General features: G+C 44.0%; 1 protein-coding gene across 1 annotated transcript in view; it reads left to right on the top strand.

Annotated features, from left to right (window-relative positions):
- Positions 1–16,286, top strand: part of LOC124039733 (F-box/LRR-repeat protein 7-like) — a 34,010-nt gene extending 17,724 nt beyond the window's left edge. Inside the window, exons 3-4 of the mRNA XM_046356021.1 lie at positions 8,611–9,219; positions 14,712–16,286. Of these exons, the coding sequence (XP_046211977.1) occupies positions 8,611–9,219; positions 14,712–15,448 (1,346 nt within the window). The 3' untranslated portion in view covers positions 15,449–16,286. The remainder of the gene's footprint in view (positions 1–8,610; positions 9,220–14,711) is intronic.
- The last annotated feature ends 2,027 nt before the right edge of the window (positions 16,287–18,313 follow it).

Here is an 18,313-nt window from a genome sequence, read left to right on the forward strand (position 1 = left end):
GAGCCTACTTGGCTACATATTGGCCTCAAGCCAGTGGCACAACATATTCATTTATGGTTAGACCATAATCATTGGCCTGTACAGAGTCCAAATCCCCATCTCCATCCATTGGAAATGGCCAATTTAGCAAGCTAGCTACTGAAGGACATCAACACAGACCAGAAACAGACACGTTTATCCTGAAAGTTATATTTTGCTTGATTTGATTGGTCTGAAGCCAAATCCAAACTGGCCTCCCTTGAGGGGTTTGTTTTGCTGCACCAGGATAACTCACAGTTGAGCTCAGCTCAACACTGATTGGCTAATGATTTTTAAAATTGTTTTATGATGGGAGGCCAAATGCTTGCTGGCATCAATCAGTCAAATACTACAGCGGCAACAGGTTATACAATACAAAATATAATAATACTAGTAGGAAAGGTTTTAATTTTTAGCTCACAACCTGTGGATACTATACGATCAGAAAGGTTTGAAATGTATGCAAAACATCACAGCACAATTGAAAAATATATGGCACATGGAAACCAAACAGGGTTGGTCTATGGTGATAGGTGGGATGGGCTGAGAGTTGCTGAGGGGTGGGATTAAAGAGCTTATGTTTGGTAATGTATTATTGTTGTGACTGCTTTATATAAAAGTACCATGTATGTAAAATGTATATGCTAAATGTTTATGTAAAATGTATGTGTAAAAAGTATATGTAGCAGAAAAACTGTAAAAAAAATAAAAATATATGTGTCCTCGGAAGAGGGAGGAGTGGTGGATGGGCTAATACATTTTATTTTGGTCCAGACAGCATCAGATACATGGGCTACACATACTGAGACAGAGGGGACACTGTTTCCCTCATTCTGATGATTTCTCTGGTGAGATTCAGCCACTTGCAAATTGATGGGATATTTTGAAAACACAAAGACAGATGAAAGATACATTCAAATATTTGGGGAAGCCTGGCTTCCCTTGGCATCCATGGATACATGCCACTGCTCAGCATTACTTGCTAAGCAACTCCCGTGTATATTTGGCCTTGTGTTTTAGGTTATTGTCCTTCTGGAAGGTGAATTTATCTTCCAGTGTCTGTTGGAAAGCACACAACCAGGTTTAAGATTGTGCCTGTGCTTAGCTCTATTCTTTTGATTTTTATCCTAAAAAAAAACACTCCCTTGTACTTGCAGATGACAACCATACCCATAACATGATGCAGCCATGCTTGAAAATATGAAAGGTGGTACTCATTGGTGTATTGTGTTGGATTCGCCCCAAACATAACACATTATATTCAGGATATAAAGTAAAAAAATTGCAGTTTTAATTTAGTGCCAAATTGCAAAAAGGACGCATGTTTTGTAATATGTTTTATTCTGTACAGGTTTCCTTCTTTTCACTCTGTCATTTAGTTTAGTATTATGAAGTCACTGCAATGTTGTTGATCCATCCTCAGTTTTCGCTTATCAAAGACATTAAACTCTGTAACTGTTTTAAAGTCACCATTGGCCTCATGGTGAAATCCCTGAGGCCTTTCCTTACTCTCCGGCAACTAAGTTAGACAGGACACCTGCATCTTAGTAGTGACTACAGTAGGTGTATTGATATGCCTTCCAAAGTGTAATTAATAACCTTACCATGCTCAAAGGGATATTCCATGTCTGCTTTTTAGTTTTTACCCATGTATCAATAGGGGGAAATTCCCTGGTCTTTGTGTTTGAATCTGCGTTTGAATTCACTGCATGACCGAGGGACTTTACAGATAGTTAGTTGTATGTGTGGGGTACAGAGATGGGGTAGTCATTAAAAAATCATGTTAAACACTATTATTGCACACAGAGGGAGTCCAAGCAACTTATTATGTGACTTGTTAAGCACAATGTTACTCCTGAACTTATTTAGTCTCGCCATAACAAAGGTTTTGAATACTTTTTGGCTCAAGACATTTCCGTTTTTCATTCCACTTTGTCATTATGGTGTATTGTATGTAGGCCAGTGACACAAAATCTCAATTCAATAAATGTTTTACTCAGGCTGTAACACAACAAAATGTGGAAAAGGACAGGGTGTGAATTCTTTCTGAAGGCACTGTATGTGCTGGTTTCTTTGTGATACGGTTTTTCCTAGGTTGATTTGGAAAAGGGACTTGACGATGTCCTATTCACTGTCAGTTGGGATTTAGAAATGAGTGTCACTGACTTTCTCACATACCCCACCCCCTTTTCTTGGCAAAACAACCACAGTGGAAAAGACCGATGGGAAAGAACTTGTCACAGGAGTAATGGCACTGAGGTAATGAATTGGACTGTCTTGCCAGACACTGTAGCATTAGCCCACTGGCAAGAGCTAGAGTCATGGAAGCCCTTTGCAGTGTTCTTGAAAGGAGCTCTTTGGTGTACTACTGGACTGCGTTGAGGTCTGGATTGACCCAGCCTGAACACTTCTCTCAGGCTTCGGTTAAGTCTGTGACATCTTTTGCCAATTTATCTTTCCCCCCCTCTCTTTTTTCTTCCCGTATCTCTGCTCTGACGTTTATTAGGATGAATCTTGACCGAGAGACAGAGCTGAGGGATTACCACTAGATGGGCCAGCTGCAAAGTCAAAATTGGCTATATATCATATAAATGCAAGAAAACAAAAATGTGCTTTTCGGTCTTAATTTAAGATTAGAGTTAGACATAAGAACAGCAGTGGGGTTAAGGTTAGGGTTAGGTTTAAAATCAGATTGTATTTCTTTGTGGCTGTCCCAGCTAGTGACTACCCCGCAGAGCTGCCTCCAGTACATGAGTCATTCCAATAAATTCCCACCTGCTTCTCCTTGTTGTTGTCCTCGTAGTTGTCTTCTCTCCCTCTCATTCTTCATTATACCTTTTTTCAACATCTGTTGAGTTTATAATGCACAAAACGACTATGTGATCATCTTTATTATTATGGCTGAGGACTACAGTGTATGGATCATTTTATATGGATCATCATTGGTTTGGGTATCAGTGGGGAATTATTTTAGCCCAAAATGCCTTGCTGTGGTTGCACACTTAAAATACATGAGTTTCTCTTTCATTCCCCCCCCCCCGTCCGAAATAGTTTGTGCATGTTAGATACCAGATGTTTGACAACTTTCTCTCTGATGTCTCAAACTAAAGGAGTCTTGCACCATCTGTACCCCTTGTAAATTGATGTCTAGCGTAATCAGCCGGGTGAGATATGTCCTTTTAATCACAGGTTTGCAAGTAATACAGAGACATCAAATGTGATTACAGTGTCGTGTTGAACTACCATGATTGATGAAACATATGGTAGGAAGGAGTTCATTTAAAAGGGGACAAAGGATAGTTCTTTCGACCAATAGCACTTTCACACACATCACACAAAAGAGTAATCAATACTTTTCCAGTTTGTTTATTTCTTTTACATTTTTTTTAACCTGATGAACTTGGGTGTTTTACATTTCAGGTCATTTGTTTTGGCTGGGTCTTTGTGTTATGCCTGTCTGTTGTTTGTCTGCATATTTGTGTATGTCTAAAATCTAACTGGTTTTATTAGCCCTAGCATGCTGGTTTCCATTAGAATGATACTGAACTTGGACTGGCAAAAGCAGTGTCTGCGTGTTTTTTAATGGCGGTACGTGTTTGTCTCACCATTGGGATGGAAGTGAAGGGCTTTGAAGACACTTCCAGGATCTATTCCTTCCGATGCATAGAACCGCCGATGAAAGTTCAACTTTTACGAGTCATGCTCTGGCTACCGAGGCTTGACTGATGCTGAGGTTGGACTCAACAGTTTCTCGTAAAACTCTCGTTTTCAATCGAAGTTACAAAATGATCAAGACGGCTAAAGTTTTTATTTCCTCTGCAAACAGTAAAAGTAGAGAGGGTTTCAAAACCGTTCAGTTTTGAAAAGAACAGATAGCATAGGATTTTAACTACCACTGTACTTGCAGTTGGCTCAATCAACTAGTTGACATGAGCCTTAGTTGATACCTTTTTGTCTCTTACAGAGAGCAAAGAGACTTAGCTGTGTATCCTCCAAAAGACACCCAGGTGCTCAAACTCAAAATAGAGTGAATCAAAAGAAAAGAAAAGCTGTCTTCATTTAACTTTTCCCACCAGCTGCATGAAAGTGTGGATAGGAGCTATGGGGGAAATGGAGCTTAATTAGGAGCACTGTGATTCTCTGGGTTTGGAATGCTCTTATGATCAGTGAGTGACATGTAATTACGGAGTTTGGATGTTGCTCCTTGTCCAGTGGCAGCTGGCCATGTCTCCTGCATGCAAAATCCATAGTATCAGTTAGGATTTGGATGATGAAACTAAGGCTTGTTCATTCATCAAAATGAATGGCATATGTACAGTTGAAGTCGAATGTTTACATACACTTAGGTTGGAGGCATTAAAACTTGTTTTTCAACCACTCCACAAATGTCTTGTTCACAAACTGTAGTTTTGGCAAGTCGGTTAGGACTTTCTGCATGACACAAGTCATTTTTACAACAATTGTTTACAGACAAATTATTTCACTTATAATTCACTGTATCACAATTCCAGTGGGTCAGAAGTTTACATACACTAAGTTGACTGTGCCTTTAAACAGCTTGGAAAACTCCCGAAAATTATGTCATGGCTTTAGAAGCCTCTGATAGGCTAATTGACATCATTTGAATCAATTGGAGGTGTACCTGTGGATGTATTTGGAGTCCTACCTTTAAACTCAGTGCCTCTTTGCTTGACATCATGGGAAAATCAAAAGAAATCAGCCAAGACCTCAGAAAATTGTAGACCTCCACAAGTCTGGTTCATCCTTGGGAGCAATTTCCAAACGCCTGAAGATACCACATTCATCTGTAAAAACAATAGTACGCAAATATAAACACCATGGGACCATGCAACCATCATACCACTCAGGAAGGAGACGCCCTCTGTCTCCTAGATATGAACGTACTATGGTACCAACAGTGCAAGTCAATCCAAGAACAACTGCAAAGGACCTTGTGAAGATGCTGGAGGAAACAGGTACAAAAGTTTCCATAGTAAAACAAGTCCTATATAGACATAACCTGAAAGGCCGCTCAGCAAGGAAGAAGCCACTGCTCCAAAACCACTATAAAAAGCCAGACTACGGTTTGCAACTGAACATGGGGACAAAGATTGTACTTTTTGGAGAAATGTCCTCTGGTCCGATGAAACAAAAATAGAACTGTTTTGCCATAATGACCATTGTTATGTTTGGAGGAAAAAGGGGGATGCTTGCAAGCCAAAGAACACCATTCCAACCGTGAAGCATGGTGGTGGCAGCATGTTGTGGGGGTGCTTTGCTGCAGGAGGGACTGGTGCACTTCACAAAATTGATGGCATCATGAAAATTATGTGGATATATTGAAGCAACATCTCAAGACATCAGGAAATTAAAGCTTGGTTGCAAATGGGTCTTCCAAATGGACAATGGACCCCAAGCATACTTCCAAAGTTGTGGCAAAATGGCTTGAGGACAACAAAGCCCTGAACTTAATCCCATATAAAATTTGTGGGCAGAACTGAAAGAACGTGTGTGAGCAAGGAGGCCTACATATTTGTTCAGTTAATCTAGCCCTGTCAGGAGGAATGGGCCAAAATTCACCCAATTTATTGTGGGACGCTTGTGGAAGGCTACCCAAAACGTTTGAACCAAGTTAAACAATTGAAAGGCAATGCTACCAAGTACTAATTGAGTGTATGTAAACTTCTGACCCACTGTGAATGTGATGAAAGAAATAAAAGCTGAAATAAATCATTATTTGTATTATTATTCTGACATTTCACATTCTTAAAATAAAGTGGTGATCCTAACTGACCAAAGACAGGGAAATTTTACTAGGATTGAATGTCAGGAATTGTGAGAAACTGAGTTTCAATGTATTTGGCTATGGTGTATATAAACTTCCGACTTCAACTCTACTTATATGTACATATTCTCATTCGCCCCTTTATATTTGTGTGTATTAGGTAGTTGTTGGGGAATTGTTAGATTACTTGTTAGATATTACTGCACTGTTGGAATAAGTGACCAATAAAGTTTGATTTGATTTGCTGTTTCAGCATGACAATGCCCCTGTGCACAAAGCGAGGTCTATACAAAAATGGTTTGTCGAGATTGGTGTGGGTTAACTTGACTGGCCTGCACAGAGCCCTGACCTCAACCCCATCAAACATCTTTGGGATGAATTGGAACGCCGACTGCGAGGCAGACCTAATTGCCCAACATCAGTGCCCGACCTCACTAATGTTCTTGTTGTTGAATGGAAGCAAGTCCCTGCTGCAATGTTCCAATATCTCGTGGAAAGCCTTCCCAGAAGAGGGGAGGTTGTTATAGCAGCAAATGGGGGACCAACTCCATATTAATGTCCATGATATTAATGCCCACATACTTTTGGTCATGTAGTGTATCAAGTGGAACCCACTATGAATGGACCACCCAGTATGAGAATGGGCAAAGCATTTAAATGCAGACCAAGGCCAGCGCTAGTTCTTGAGAACCCCCAACCCGCAACCCGAAAGCTCCAACACTGAATGGGACCGCATGCATGATGTATTCATACTAATCTAAAATAAATAATGGAATAAGACTAAGGATTTCTGTAAGCATTTCCACAACTAGTGTTCTCCCTAGTCCTCCAAGCCGTGTTATTTTCTATACACATTTTTACATTTTCTCTAAGCCATTCTATATGGCAGAGATTATGTTTTTTTAGTTGTTTTCTGAAGCCTCTGTGAGTGTTGAGTCAACATATTTTTTCACTTTGTGTTGTAGTCTTGTATCATGTTCCCCAGAGGGCCTGAGTCTGGGTATGTCATCACAACCTGGTCAGGAGGAGTCTGATCTCAGGTCAGGTCTGGAATACAAATCTACGTGACAAACTTTAGGAGGGTCGCTGTCTGTCTGTCCGCCTGTCTGTGCTCTGCTCGCACACAAATCTAACTAACAGGCATTAGCGGGGTCAATGTTCGTTTGTCTCGCAGCAACAGGCATACATTATGTAGAAACAGTGTGCTCTGTCTCTGAAAATCTATAAATCTACATAAATAAATCTACATAACTGACAGACGTTATCTGTCTACCTGTCTGTTCCCATTTTCTCTCTAAATCCCCTCCAATTTTGTACATACCCAATGCCTATAATCTATTTGTATACCTGCATGATATATTACACTGTAGAGACTTTTCCTGAATGCAGTAGGCTGTAAACTTGATTTTAGACATCCCATTACATCGTGTAACGAGCCGCAGCTTTTTATCAGGGTTGTTCCCCCTCATAAAGAACCAAAGTCTAGCCATAACCCCTATATGCCCCATATATAGGTGGATCATCCAAAACGCATAATTTGTTGGACTTTCGGGAAACCATTTATAATCGTGGGGTATCAAATGGTGAAAATGTTTCCCACACTCTCCAGTTTTTAAAAAATGATTTGTGTAGGAGATGAGATTTATACACTGTCGTATTTCCCCCTCCTCACTTGTATCACGCAATTGTGTCTGTGTCCCAGTCAGAGGATTCATATTAAGGGAATATCTCAATTGCATACTCCTCGCTTCATCTTTCCTCTCTCCTTGTCTCCCTTTCAAAACCCACTGGATGAGAAAGCCAGAGGTCCCTCCCCTCTGACCTTCTCCTCCATTGGATTTTTTGAGGAGGTGAGGAGAGAGGATGCAAGAAGTGTGCAATTTAGATTCTTTCTGTTTTTAGCCGATAACGATTCCACTCTCCCACACCGGGACGGCGAGGTGACTTCTTTCAATGATTACAACCACTCCGTACAAAACCTTTGAGAAGGGACGGTCCGCTTTGAGGGGTGATGAGGAGATGGTGATCGCATCGGAGGAGAGCACTCCGTGTCCCAGTGTGATGGGTCGCTCTCAGGAATCAGATCCAACTCCAGGGCCAAAAAAGTGATGGGGGAATCCTCCGCTCTCACGCCACGGTGATGGGATCCAGCTTGCAGCTTCTCACGACTCCCTCCTTCCCTCGGCACGGCGGCACTCAGCGCACATCTGCAGTCTGGAGGGGCCTCAGTGTTTACATATGGCCAACCATACAATGCCGACCGCAGCACCAAACTCCCTAACCGCCGCCTTTGAACAGAGCAAGTTTATCTGATGAAGAGGCCCTGTGACCGTTGTACAAGTGCACGCAAGATAAACTTGACACTTCATTTTCACACAAACATCCCAAAACAAGATAATGAGATCCATGGTAACCCTATAGTTTGTGTTAGTCATTGATGGTAGAACCCTGCATGGCACCATCTGTGCCGAAAGCTTTAATAAAAGCCAGTTGATAGGTACCACATTTGATGCTGTTCTCTCATGGCTGGAGCTTTGAACAATATCAAATGGACTGCACCATTTTCAAAGTGTAAATATGGTAATACAAAGTGTCGTACAACAACGGACATATGTTTCTTGACAATGAGATTATGGGGAAGAGAGGAAAAATGGCTATTGACTTGTGTGTGGGATTTTTTTCCATATTTAAAAATATATATTTCTCAGGCTGCATTATGTCTCTGACGTGACATATCTCTATGGTAGTATGAACTATGCTTCTGATTGTTTTCTCTCTATTTATATATCTCTCTCTCTTTCTCTCAGACTCAGACCGCAGCACACGGACATTGAGCACCCCCAGCCCTGGCCTCATCCTGCCCACAAAGTCCCCTTCCCTCTCCTCCCCAGCCCTATCCATCAATGGCCATGAGTCCACCTCCCCCTCTGGCTCTGCAGAGACCATCGCCATGGTACACCCCCAGCCAGGCACCCAGACCCGCTCCCGCCAATCTAAAGGTCAACACTACGCCCCCATCGACCTCCTCCCTGATCATGCCCTCCTGCAGATCTTCTCTCACCTTCCCACCAATCAGCTGTGCTGCTGTGCACGGGTGTGCCGGCGCTGGTACAACCTGGCATGGGACCCGCGCCTGTGGAACACCTTGCGTCTGACAGGCGAGCTGCTCCATGCCGACCGTGCCCTGAGGGTGCTGACCCACCGGCTGTGTCAGGACACCCCCAACGTGTGTCTGACCCTGGAGACAGTAGTGGCCAGCGGCTGCCGGAGGCTCACTGACCGGGGGCTGCATGCAGTGGCTCAGTGTTGCCCGGAGCTGCGCCGCCTAGAGGTGACCGGCTGCTACAACATCTCCAATGAGGCCGTGTTCGAGGTGGTTTCCTGTTGCCCCAACCTGGAGCACCTCGATGTCTCAGGTAAACATGGGAGGTTGGGGACAAGTTCAGTTCAGAAGTGGTTGGAGACTCTGAATGAGTGAAGAATCAGCTTTTATGCAAATGCTTCACACATGTTCACATCGTATATCAGAGGAATGCCCAGTTTCCTGCGGTTATTATAGGGGTCGTTATTGATTTGCATTGGCATTTGTGTCCCTTGCCGTTGCAACCATGGAAAACACTTGAACATGACAAATAGTTACACATCATACATGTTGTTGTTTTATTGAACTGTTTATGAATGATAAAACATAATGCAGGTCCTTTATACTGAAAAACTTTGTTTATGCATTGTTTAAAGTAGTAAGGGTAAGCAAATTGCTCCAAAATGTCACTTGGTGTTACTCAATTTAAATGAAGGGAAATAACATTGTGAGCAAATTAATTCTCAATGAATGACCTTAGTTTTGAGCACATGTGGCCTGCGTTTCAGAAAATCCTGTTTTATCTAAAATGTCTCATTAGTGTTACTTCTTTTATTTAACTAGGCAAGTCAGTTAAGAACAAATTCTTATTTACAGTGACAGCCTATCGGGGAATAGTGGCTTGTTCTGCCTTGTTCAAGGGTAGAACAACAGATTTCTAGCTTTTCAGCTCGGGAAACCTTTAGGTTACTGGCCCAACGCTCTAACCACTAGGCTACCTGCTGCCCATTTACATTACATTTAAGTCATTTAGCAGACGCTCTTATCCAGAGCGACTTACAAATTGGTGCATTCACCTTATGACATCCAGTGGAACAACCACTTTACAATAGAGCATCTAAATATTTTAAGGGGGAGGGGGGTGAGAAGGATTACTTTATCCTATCCTAGGTATTCCTTAAAGAGGTGGGGTTTCAGGTGTCTCCGGAAGGTGGTGATTGACTCCGCTGTCCTGGCGTCGTGAGGGAGTTTGTTCCACCATTGGGGAGCCAGAGCAGCGAACAGTTTTGACTGAGCTGAGCGGGAACTGTACTTCCTCAGTGGTAGGGAGGCGAGCAGGCCAGAGGTGGATGAACGCAGTGCCCTTATTTGGGTGTAGGGCCTGATCAGAGCCTGGAGGTACTGAGGTGCCGTTCCCCTCACAGCTCCGTAGGCAAGCACCATGGTCTTGTAGCGGATGCGAGCTTCAACTGGAAGCCAGTGGAGAGAGCGGAGGAGCGGGGTGACGTGAGAGAACTTGGGAAGGTTGAACACTAGACGGGCTGCGGCGTTCTGGATGAGTTGTAGGGGTTTAATGGCACAGGCAGGGAGCCCAGCCAACAGCGAGTTGCAGTAATCCAGACGGGAGATGACAAGTGCCTGGATTAGGACCTGCGCCGCTTCCTGTGTGAGGCAGGGTCGTACTCTGCGGATGTTGTAGAGCATGAACCTACAGGAACGGGCCACCGCCTTGATGTTAGTTGAGAACGACAGTTTGTTGTCCAGGATCACGCCAAGGTTCTTAGCGCTCTGGGAGGAGGACACAATGGAGTTGTCAACCGTGATGGCGAGATCATGGAACGGGCAGTCCTTCCCCGGGAGGAAGAGCAGCTCCGTCTTGCCGAAGTTCAGCTTGAGGTGGTGATCCGTCATCCACACTGATATGTCTGCCAGACATGCAGAGATGCGATTCGCCACCTGGTCATCAGAAGGGGGAAAGGAGAAGATTAATTGTGTGTCGTCTGCATAGCAATGATAGGAGAGACCATGTGAGGTTATGACAGAGCCAAGTGACTTGGTGTATAGCGAGAATAGGAGAGGGCCTAGAACAGAGCCCTGGGGGACACCAGTGGTGAGAGCGCGTGGTGAGGAGACAGATTCTCGCCACGCCACCTGGTAGGAGCGACCTGTCAGGTAGGACGCAATCCAAGCGTGGGCCGCGCCGGAGATGCCCAACTCGGAGAGGGTGGAGAGGAGGATCTGATGGTTCACAGTATCGAAGGCAGCCGATAGGTCTAGAAGGATAAGAGCAGAGGAGAGAGAGTTAGCTTTAGCGGTGCGGAGCGCCTCCGTGATACAGAGAAGAGCAGTCTCAGTTGAATGACTAGTCTTGAAACCTGACTGATTTGGATCAAGAAGGTCATTCTGAGAGAGATAGCGGGAGAGCTGACCAAGGACGGCACGTTCAAGAGTTTTGGAGAGAAAAGAAAGAAGGGATACTGGTCTGTAGTTGTTGACATCGGAGGGATCGAGTGTAGGTTTTTTCAGAAGGGGTGCAACTCTCGCTCTCTTGAAGACGGAAGGGACGTAGCCAGCGGTCAGGGATAAGTTGATGAGCGAGGTGAGGTAAGGGAGAAGGTCTCCGGAAATGGTCTGGAGAAGAGAGGAGGGGATAGGGTCGAGCGGGCAGGTTGTTGGGCGGCCGGCCGTCACAAGACGCGAGATTTCATCTGGAGAGAGAGGGGAGAAAGAGGTCAGAGCACAGGGTAGGGCAGTGTGAGCAGAACCAGCGGTGTTGTTTGACTTAGCAAACGAGGATCGGATGTCGTCGATCTTCTTTTCAAAATGGTTGACGAAGTCATCTGCAGAGAGGGAGGAGGGGGGAGGGGGAGGAGGATTCAGGAGGGAGGAGAATGTGGCAAAGAGCTTCCTAGGGTTAGAGGCAGATGCTTGGAATTTAGAGTGGTAGAAAGTGGCTTTAGCAGCAGAGACAGAGGAGGAAAATGTAGAGAGGAGGGAGTGAAAGGATGCCAGGTCCGCAGGGAGGCGAGTTTTCCTCCATTTCCGCTCGGCCTTCCGGAGCCCTGTTCTGTGAGCTCGCATTGAGTCGTCAAGCCACGGAGCGGGAGGGGAGGACCGAGCCGGCCTGGAAGATAGGGGACATAGAGAGTCAAAGTACTACTTCTACTGGGGTCACAATGTTATCATAATGCAATTTAAAAAAATGTAAAGTCATTGTCGGCCCGCAAAGGAATTTTAGGAATGCCCATCCAGAAAACAGGCAGTTGCATTTGCTTTATTAGTCCTGATTCCTGTGACTGTTCAATTTGGCTGATTAAGCTCTACATCAGCTACCAAACTTTATCAGGAGTCATCCTAAGCCTATTTGCAATGAGAATCCATGTGTTTACACAGCAGAAATGCAGAAGTATTTTGTTTTTCGCTATGACGCAGCTCATCAAAAATGTACAAATACCACTGATTATCATGACAACTTAGCCCACGGTGTGAAACTCCCGGGCAGCAGTTCTGAGGAGTTGATTTTCCATTGCATATTGTCCATTTTACTGTGACCTGTCCTGTTTTAGGACATCTTGTTTGTTAACACGTCATATACAAATCAAAGCACATTTTCCATTTGATTGGGCACCAGGTTAAGCTGTTTTTGTGGTCACCAACCGGTCGATTGCGATCACACTGGGTAGGCAGTGTTCCCATTTCAAACCATTTAATTTGTCTGTAAATACAAACTCCCCCTACCGGACGGACCAGAAGATCTGTGGCTAACTTGAATGTGCTTACTGCTCTGGCAATTCGAATAGGTCACATCACCGTGCCTCGAGCTTCAATGACCCCGGGCCACAGAAAAGTTTGATACTAGCCTATGTAAGATTTAATAACTTTTTAAACAATGACCAGAGAGAGACTGTCAAAGAATACAGCAAAGAGCTGCTGTATTGTGTGAGGTCATGCGCTTTTATTCAGCACTGTCAACACTGTTTTTATTCAACACTATTACAAAACGTAAAACACGCTTCTCCAAACTTCCACTAGCGCTGCAGCTGCAGTGAATGAGTAGCTGTCGATAGCCCTGTGTTTTTATTTTTATTAGCATTTCGTTGTATCTATTTTAATATCGAGGAATATTTCACCATCTCTGGTCATAGGAACAACATTCATTTTTTGCACGAGGCTGATGCGGTGCAAATCAAGTTTTGCCATCAGGCGGAAGACGGTGTGCCATCTCTCTGGTTAGTCTCACCAGAGGGATGGAAGGAGAGAGCAGAGACCATGAGAGGTCAGACCCTTTGCTGCTTTCTCCTTCCCTCCTCTGAGACTAATTCAGTGCATTCAAGACACCTCGGAACTCTGAAAAAAACTAACTCTGAAAAATATGGCATCTTTCTAGAGCTCTAACTTTTCGACCTGAAGATCACTGATGTCGTGATTTGACCTCAGAGATTCCAGTTGCCTTTAAAGCACCATGACCATCAGATGCAGGTGGCATTAGTCCAGTAAAATCAAATCAAAACAAATGATTTCCATTAATGCTCAGCTGTGCCTCGTAAGTGCTACACCAACTGATCTATTTTGTTATCAAAGCTTGAGTTTTGAAAGATAATTTGGTCTGAGAAGAACAACATTGGCAGGCCAGGCAAATATGCTGTGATAATATATTAGGCCTAATGCACAAACCGTATTCCTACATAACTGTTTTTATTAGGTTAATGTTACGTTTTTTAAGTTATGTTTTTTTTTAATGAAGCGGTAGATCTCGGCATGCTTTTTGACTGCGAAAGGGATCTTGTCTCAGAAAAGGTTGGTGACCACTTGGCTATTTGATCTGAGAAATGTGCATGATGTAAAAAGTGTCTGTCTCATGAGATTTTCATAAATGTAATTGCCAGACTGTAGGCTACAGAAAATGCCACATACTCTTTGTACAGTAGGCTATAGGCTACATGCTTTGTTAGACCTTTTTTAATTTTTTAAATATGTTTGTTCTACAAAGTGGGCACTGCTTATCATGGGGCGGCATCAGCGCTCACCATATACCACTGGGTGAGATAAAGGATCACTGTTTTTAGCAGAATTATGTGATGTATTATGTGTTGTTGGAGGTGCATCTTGGTCAGTTTAGCTCGGAAAATGCCTCCCCTGTCAATCTGCAGCCCTAGGCTGCTGCCTAATCTTGCCTAATGTGCGGGCCGGCCCTGCATCACACACATCTGTGAACTTTCCTTAAAGAGAAATTCATTTCAGTCCTAGTTTTCTCCCAAAGCTGGGAAAAACATTAAAGGAGCATGGAAGCTCTTCCAGCCATTGGGTCCCTAGTGGGAGAGGAAAGACCTACTTAGCTTTGAAAGCCGGACTCCTTTACCTAACAGGAGTAAGAGGGCTAGTCTGGTGCTTTCATTAAGGAAGTGGCACAAAATAAAAACATTTACTTTGACTCGGCTTTGGTGACAAAGCAAAGTCAGTGCCATGAGGAAGTAAAGTCCTTTGTTGTAAAAATAGACTTGAGTGGTCGTGGTTGTAGAAATAATGAAATGAAGATGTATTTATTTTGCTGGAAAATGTTGGTCCCCTGATGTGTTATTTGTATTCTGAATTTGGTCATGTCTTTCAAGAAGTATGGTTAGGCAATATAGCAGGTTCTACTTTGGCACCCTCAAGTGGTCTTTTCTCACATAGCTGCAACATTAGTACAAATTATAAGGAAATTGCGTATGCTATACTAGGAGAGAATGGTCAGACAACAAAATATGTAAATTGCTTGAAGTTATAGACCAAGACCAGTTACGATTACATGGCTGTCTTTGTAATAATCCCCTTCTGTTCCTCCAGGCTGTTCCAAGGTGACCTGCATCAGCCTCACCCAGGAGGCTTCAGTCCAGCTCTCTCCACTGCATGGCCAGCAGATCTCCATCCACTACCTGGACATGTCTGACTGTTTTTCCTTGGAGGACCAGGGCCTCCGCACCATTGCCTCCCACTGCCCCCGCCTCACACACCTCTACCTGCGGCGCTGCACGCGCCTCACTGACGAAGCCCTGCGCCACCTAGCTCTGCACTGCCCCTCCGTCAGGGAGCTCAGCCTCAGCGACTGCCGCCTGGTGGGGGATTTCGGGCTGCGCGAGGTGGCCCGCCTGGAGGGCTGCCTGCGCTACCTGAGTGTGGCCCACTGCGGCCGCATCACAGACGTGGGGGTGCGCTATGTGGCTCGCTACTGCCCGCGGCTCCGGTACCTGAATGCGCGGGGCTGCGAGGGCCTCACGGACCACGGCTTGGGACACTTGGCCAGGAGCTGCCCCAAACTCAAGTCCCTGGATGTAGGCAAGTGCCCGTTGGTGTCAGACAGCGGGCTGGAACAGCTGGCACTGTATTGCCAGGGCCTGAGGAGGCTGAGCCTGAGGGCGTGCGAGAGCGTGACGGGTCGAGGGCTACGGGCCATAGCTGCGAACTGCTGCGACCTGCAGCTGCTCAACGTACAGGACTGCGAGGTGTCGCCGGAGGCACTGAGATTCGTTAGGCGCCACTGCAGACGCTGCGTCATAGAGCACACGAACCCCGGGTTCTTCTGAGAGAGGGATCACTGGATTCACCTTCTGACAAATGGATATGTTTAAATTCCTGCTCTGGGGTTGACCAAGAAGAGGGCTGAGTTGTCAGGACTAGTTGGAAAGGGTGTGCAATATCCACTTGTCTTTTTTTAAGGTTATTTGCATGGTTAATAATGCTGTTCTTTGCGTACACTCACATGGAATGTATTTAACATATTTATCTGTATGAAGGGAGGCAAATGTTTCATTGTATTAGACCTTGTTTGGTATTCCTCTCACATGACACATTTCGGATGTGACGTTTGCTATGCAATAACATTGAGCACTGGGTACAGATTCATTTCGAATGCCTTCCCTTTACCTTTGTCCATCTTTTGTGCTTCATTTCATCAACATTTAAGGAGACAGATATTCACCACTACATTGTACACATTCCTTTTTGCGCAGGAAGTTATTCCACACCAAACCACTATGAATGTATCACTAGTAAGCTAACCCAATAACCAGCATATCTGGTGACTTCTTAACCCTGTGTTCAAATCCAGTAGGAAGAAAGGTGTATCTTTGTCGGTCTTAAGTGCTTATAATGTTTCTTTTTTTTTGTTGGTATTTTGTGTGCATATGTACTTTATCAAATCTAATAGACAATCACTTCAATTGAGCTCAATGGTGTCATGCATCTTGACTATTTTATCTGGCAAAGTACAGTGTATAGAATGAATGTATGGACTCAATGTATCGACTCAGTGTACAACTACGTTTTTACCACCAAATAGAAAACAAAAGGATTGATGTTCTTTTGACCAGGAACACGTTGCTGCTACAATTATTCTAATAAACAGCTTTGTAATAAACAATTCTTCGACCATCAGGACATATTTTTCACACAAAATGAAGTGAATATAGCCACGAGACGTGACGCCCATGTGGACATGAGTATGCATGAAGTTAATTTGTAGTAGCACTCGCTATTTAGGGCCATTCAGGTACTTGAAAAAGCATAGTATCTAATAAATACTGGTGCTACCATAAGTGGCTTGCTACCATATACGGTATCGTACACTATATACGGTAACTTAACTGACAGAGAGCCGCAGAGAGAGTGCTAGAGATAATCCGTTGAGTTTTTAACCAAAGGTCATTGTTCTGTGTGTGTCTGCGCATGTGTGACACAGCACTTCACAACACGCTTCCTGTTTATTCATTCCATTGCTGTACCATGTTACCTCATTTGGTAAGGACTGAGTGTCACCGCAACTTTGGCCACCATCCTCTAGGGTTGTGTTCCTGTTATAACACACTGACAAAGAAGAGTAGAATAACATTTGAGTACCTGAGTGTTAAACAGTTGTTATTTTCACTGTCTTGTATTGTAGCTACATGTCTTCTTCTCTGTTCTTCTGTAATGTTTACGTAGAAATTGGAATTTCAAATCACTGACTGACAACCAATGACAGTTAACACTGATAGTATATATATGTATATATATGCCATTTAGCAGACGCTTTTATCCAAAGCGACTTACAGTCATGTGTGCATACATTCTACGTATGGTCACTGGTCTGTGTGTATGTGAGTGTGTGCGTGTTTATGATTGATTTAAATGCCTATGTAATGTATGTGTTTTCATCAGTCTGAACTTCTCTTTCTCTCTGAAAGTAACAGCCACGATGAAACAGTTTCTGCTGAGTTTTTGCCTGGCCGTAGGCCTTTTCAGCGCTTTGTTAGCTCAAACAGGTACATATTGCATTACAGATTTTGTCCTTATTTAACCTACAACCTGATCCTACTCCCCTCCTTTTTACCTATTGGACAATATGACTCCAAGTCTTACTGACAGACACGTCTGTACTTGCACCAAACTACCCTTTACTCGGGTTATGGTTTGCATCCATGGGGAGGCTTAGCTGTGGGTGGAAACTTCCAATATGATGGATCGGCCCTGGTGGCCTATCAGAATGTGGTTGTGGTTGTCATTCAGTATCGCCTTAGCATCCTGGGTTTCTTAAGGTATGACCTTGACAACATTTCACCAGTGTTACTCTACATTTACTCCAATTCGCATTAAGTGCCTTAAACTCTAACTGAACTATAGTATGTTTTACAATGGTGCCTTGAATGTTAATTTGATGTGTCAGGTGTGCCAAAACAATTGCAACCGTGGACATTACAACACCAGGTGTATTGTTTATTTGCTTCAAGTACAGGAGACAAACATGCAGGTGGTAACTGGGGCTTCTTGGACCAGATTGCCAGCCTTCAGTGGGTTCGTGATAATATCATGGATTTTTGGGGAGACCCAGACTCAGTCACCGTCTTCGGACAATCTACCTGGGGCATTAGTGCATCCATGCTGGTAGGTATGAGAAAGACAATGTGACACAGCAGTGAGATGGTCAGGTACAAAAGAAGAGGTGTGGTTGAATTTACACCTCACAGTGTAAACCATCAAAACCAAAGAGAGTAGCGCTGTTTGACCCAATGGCTCTGTCTATCACCTGACAGGTGTTGTGTCCATTAGCTGAGGGCCTGTTTCCCAGAGCCATCCCTATGAGTGGAGTGGCACCACTAGAGGCCCATTACTACCAACAACCCACTGGCCAATGCCAAGATACTCATGAATACCTATGTAACACAGCATCCAGGTCCACACCCACCCTGCCCCCATTAATGCTGGTACAAAACAAACCATTGGTTACAATATAAATAACATGATGGCCCTGACTATGACCTAAAATAGTAACCAGTCTTCTCTGAGAGGGTTTGTTAATGGCAGGTGAGTTCCTCTCCCATTCCAGATGATGTCCAATCTGTCAGAGTGTGATGACAGCACGACTGAGAAGATTGTGCAGTGCGTCAGAGGGACATACTCACACCATCAAAAAA

The sequence above is a fragment of the Oncorhynchus gorbuscha genome, linkage group LG07 (assembly GCF_021184085.1).
Source record: "Oncorhynchus gorbuscha isolate QuinsamMale2020 ecotype Even-year linkage group LG07, OgorEven_v1.0, whole genome shotgun sequence".
In the NCBI taxonomy this organism is placed as follows: Eukaryota; Metazoa; Chordata; class Actinopteri; order Salmoniformes; family Salmonidae; genus Oncorhynchus; species Oncorhynchus gorbuscha.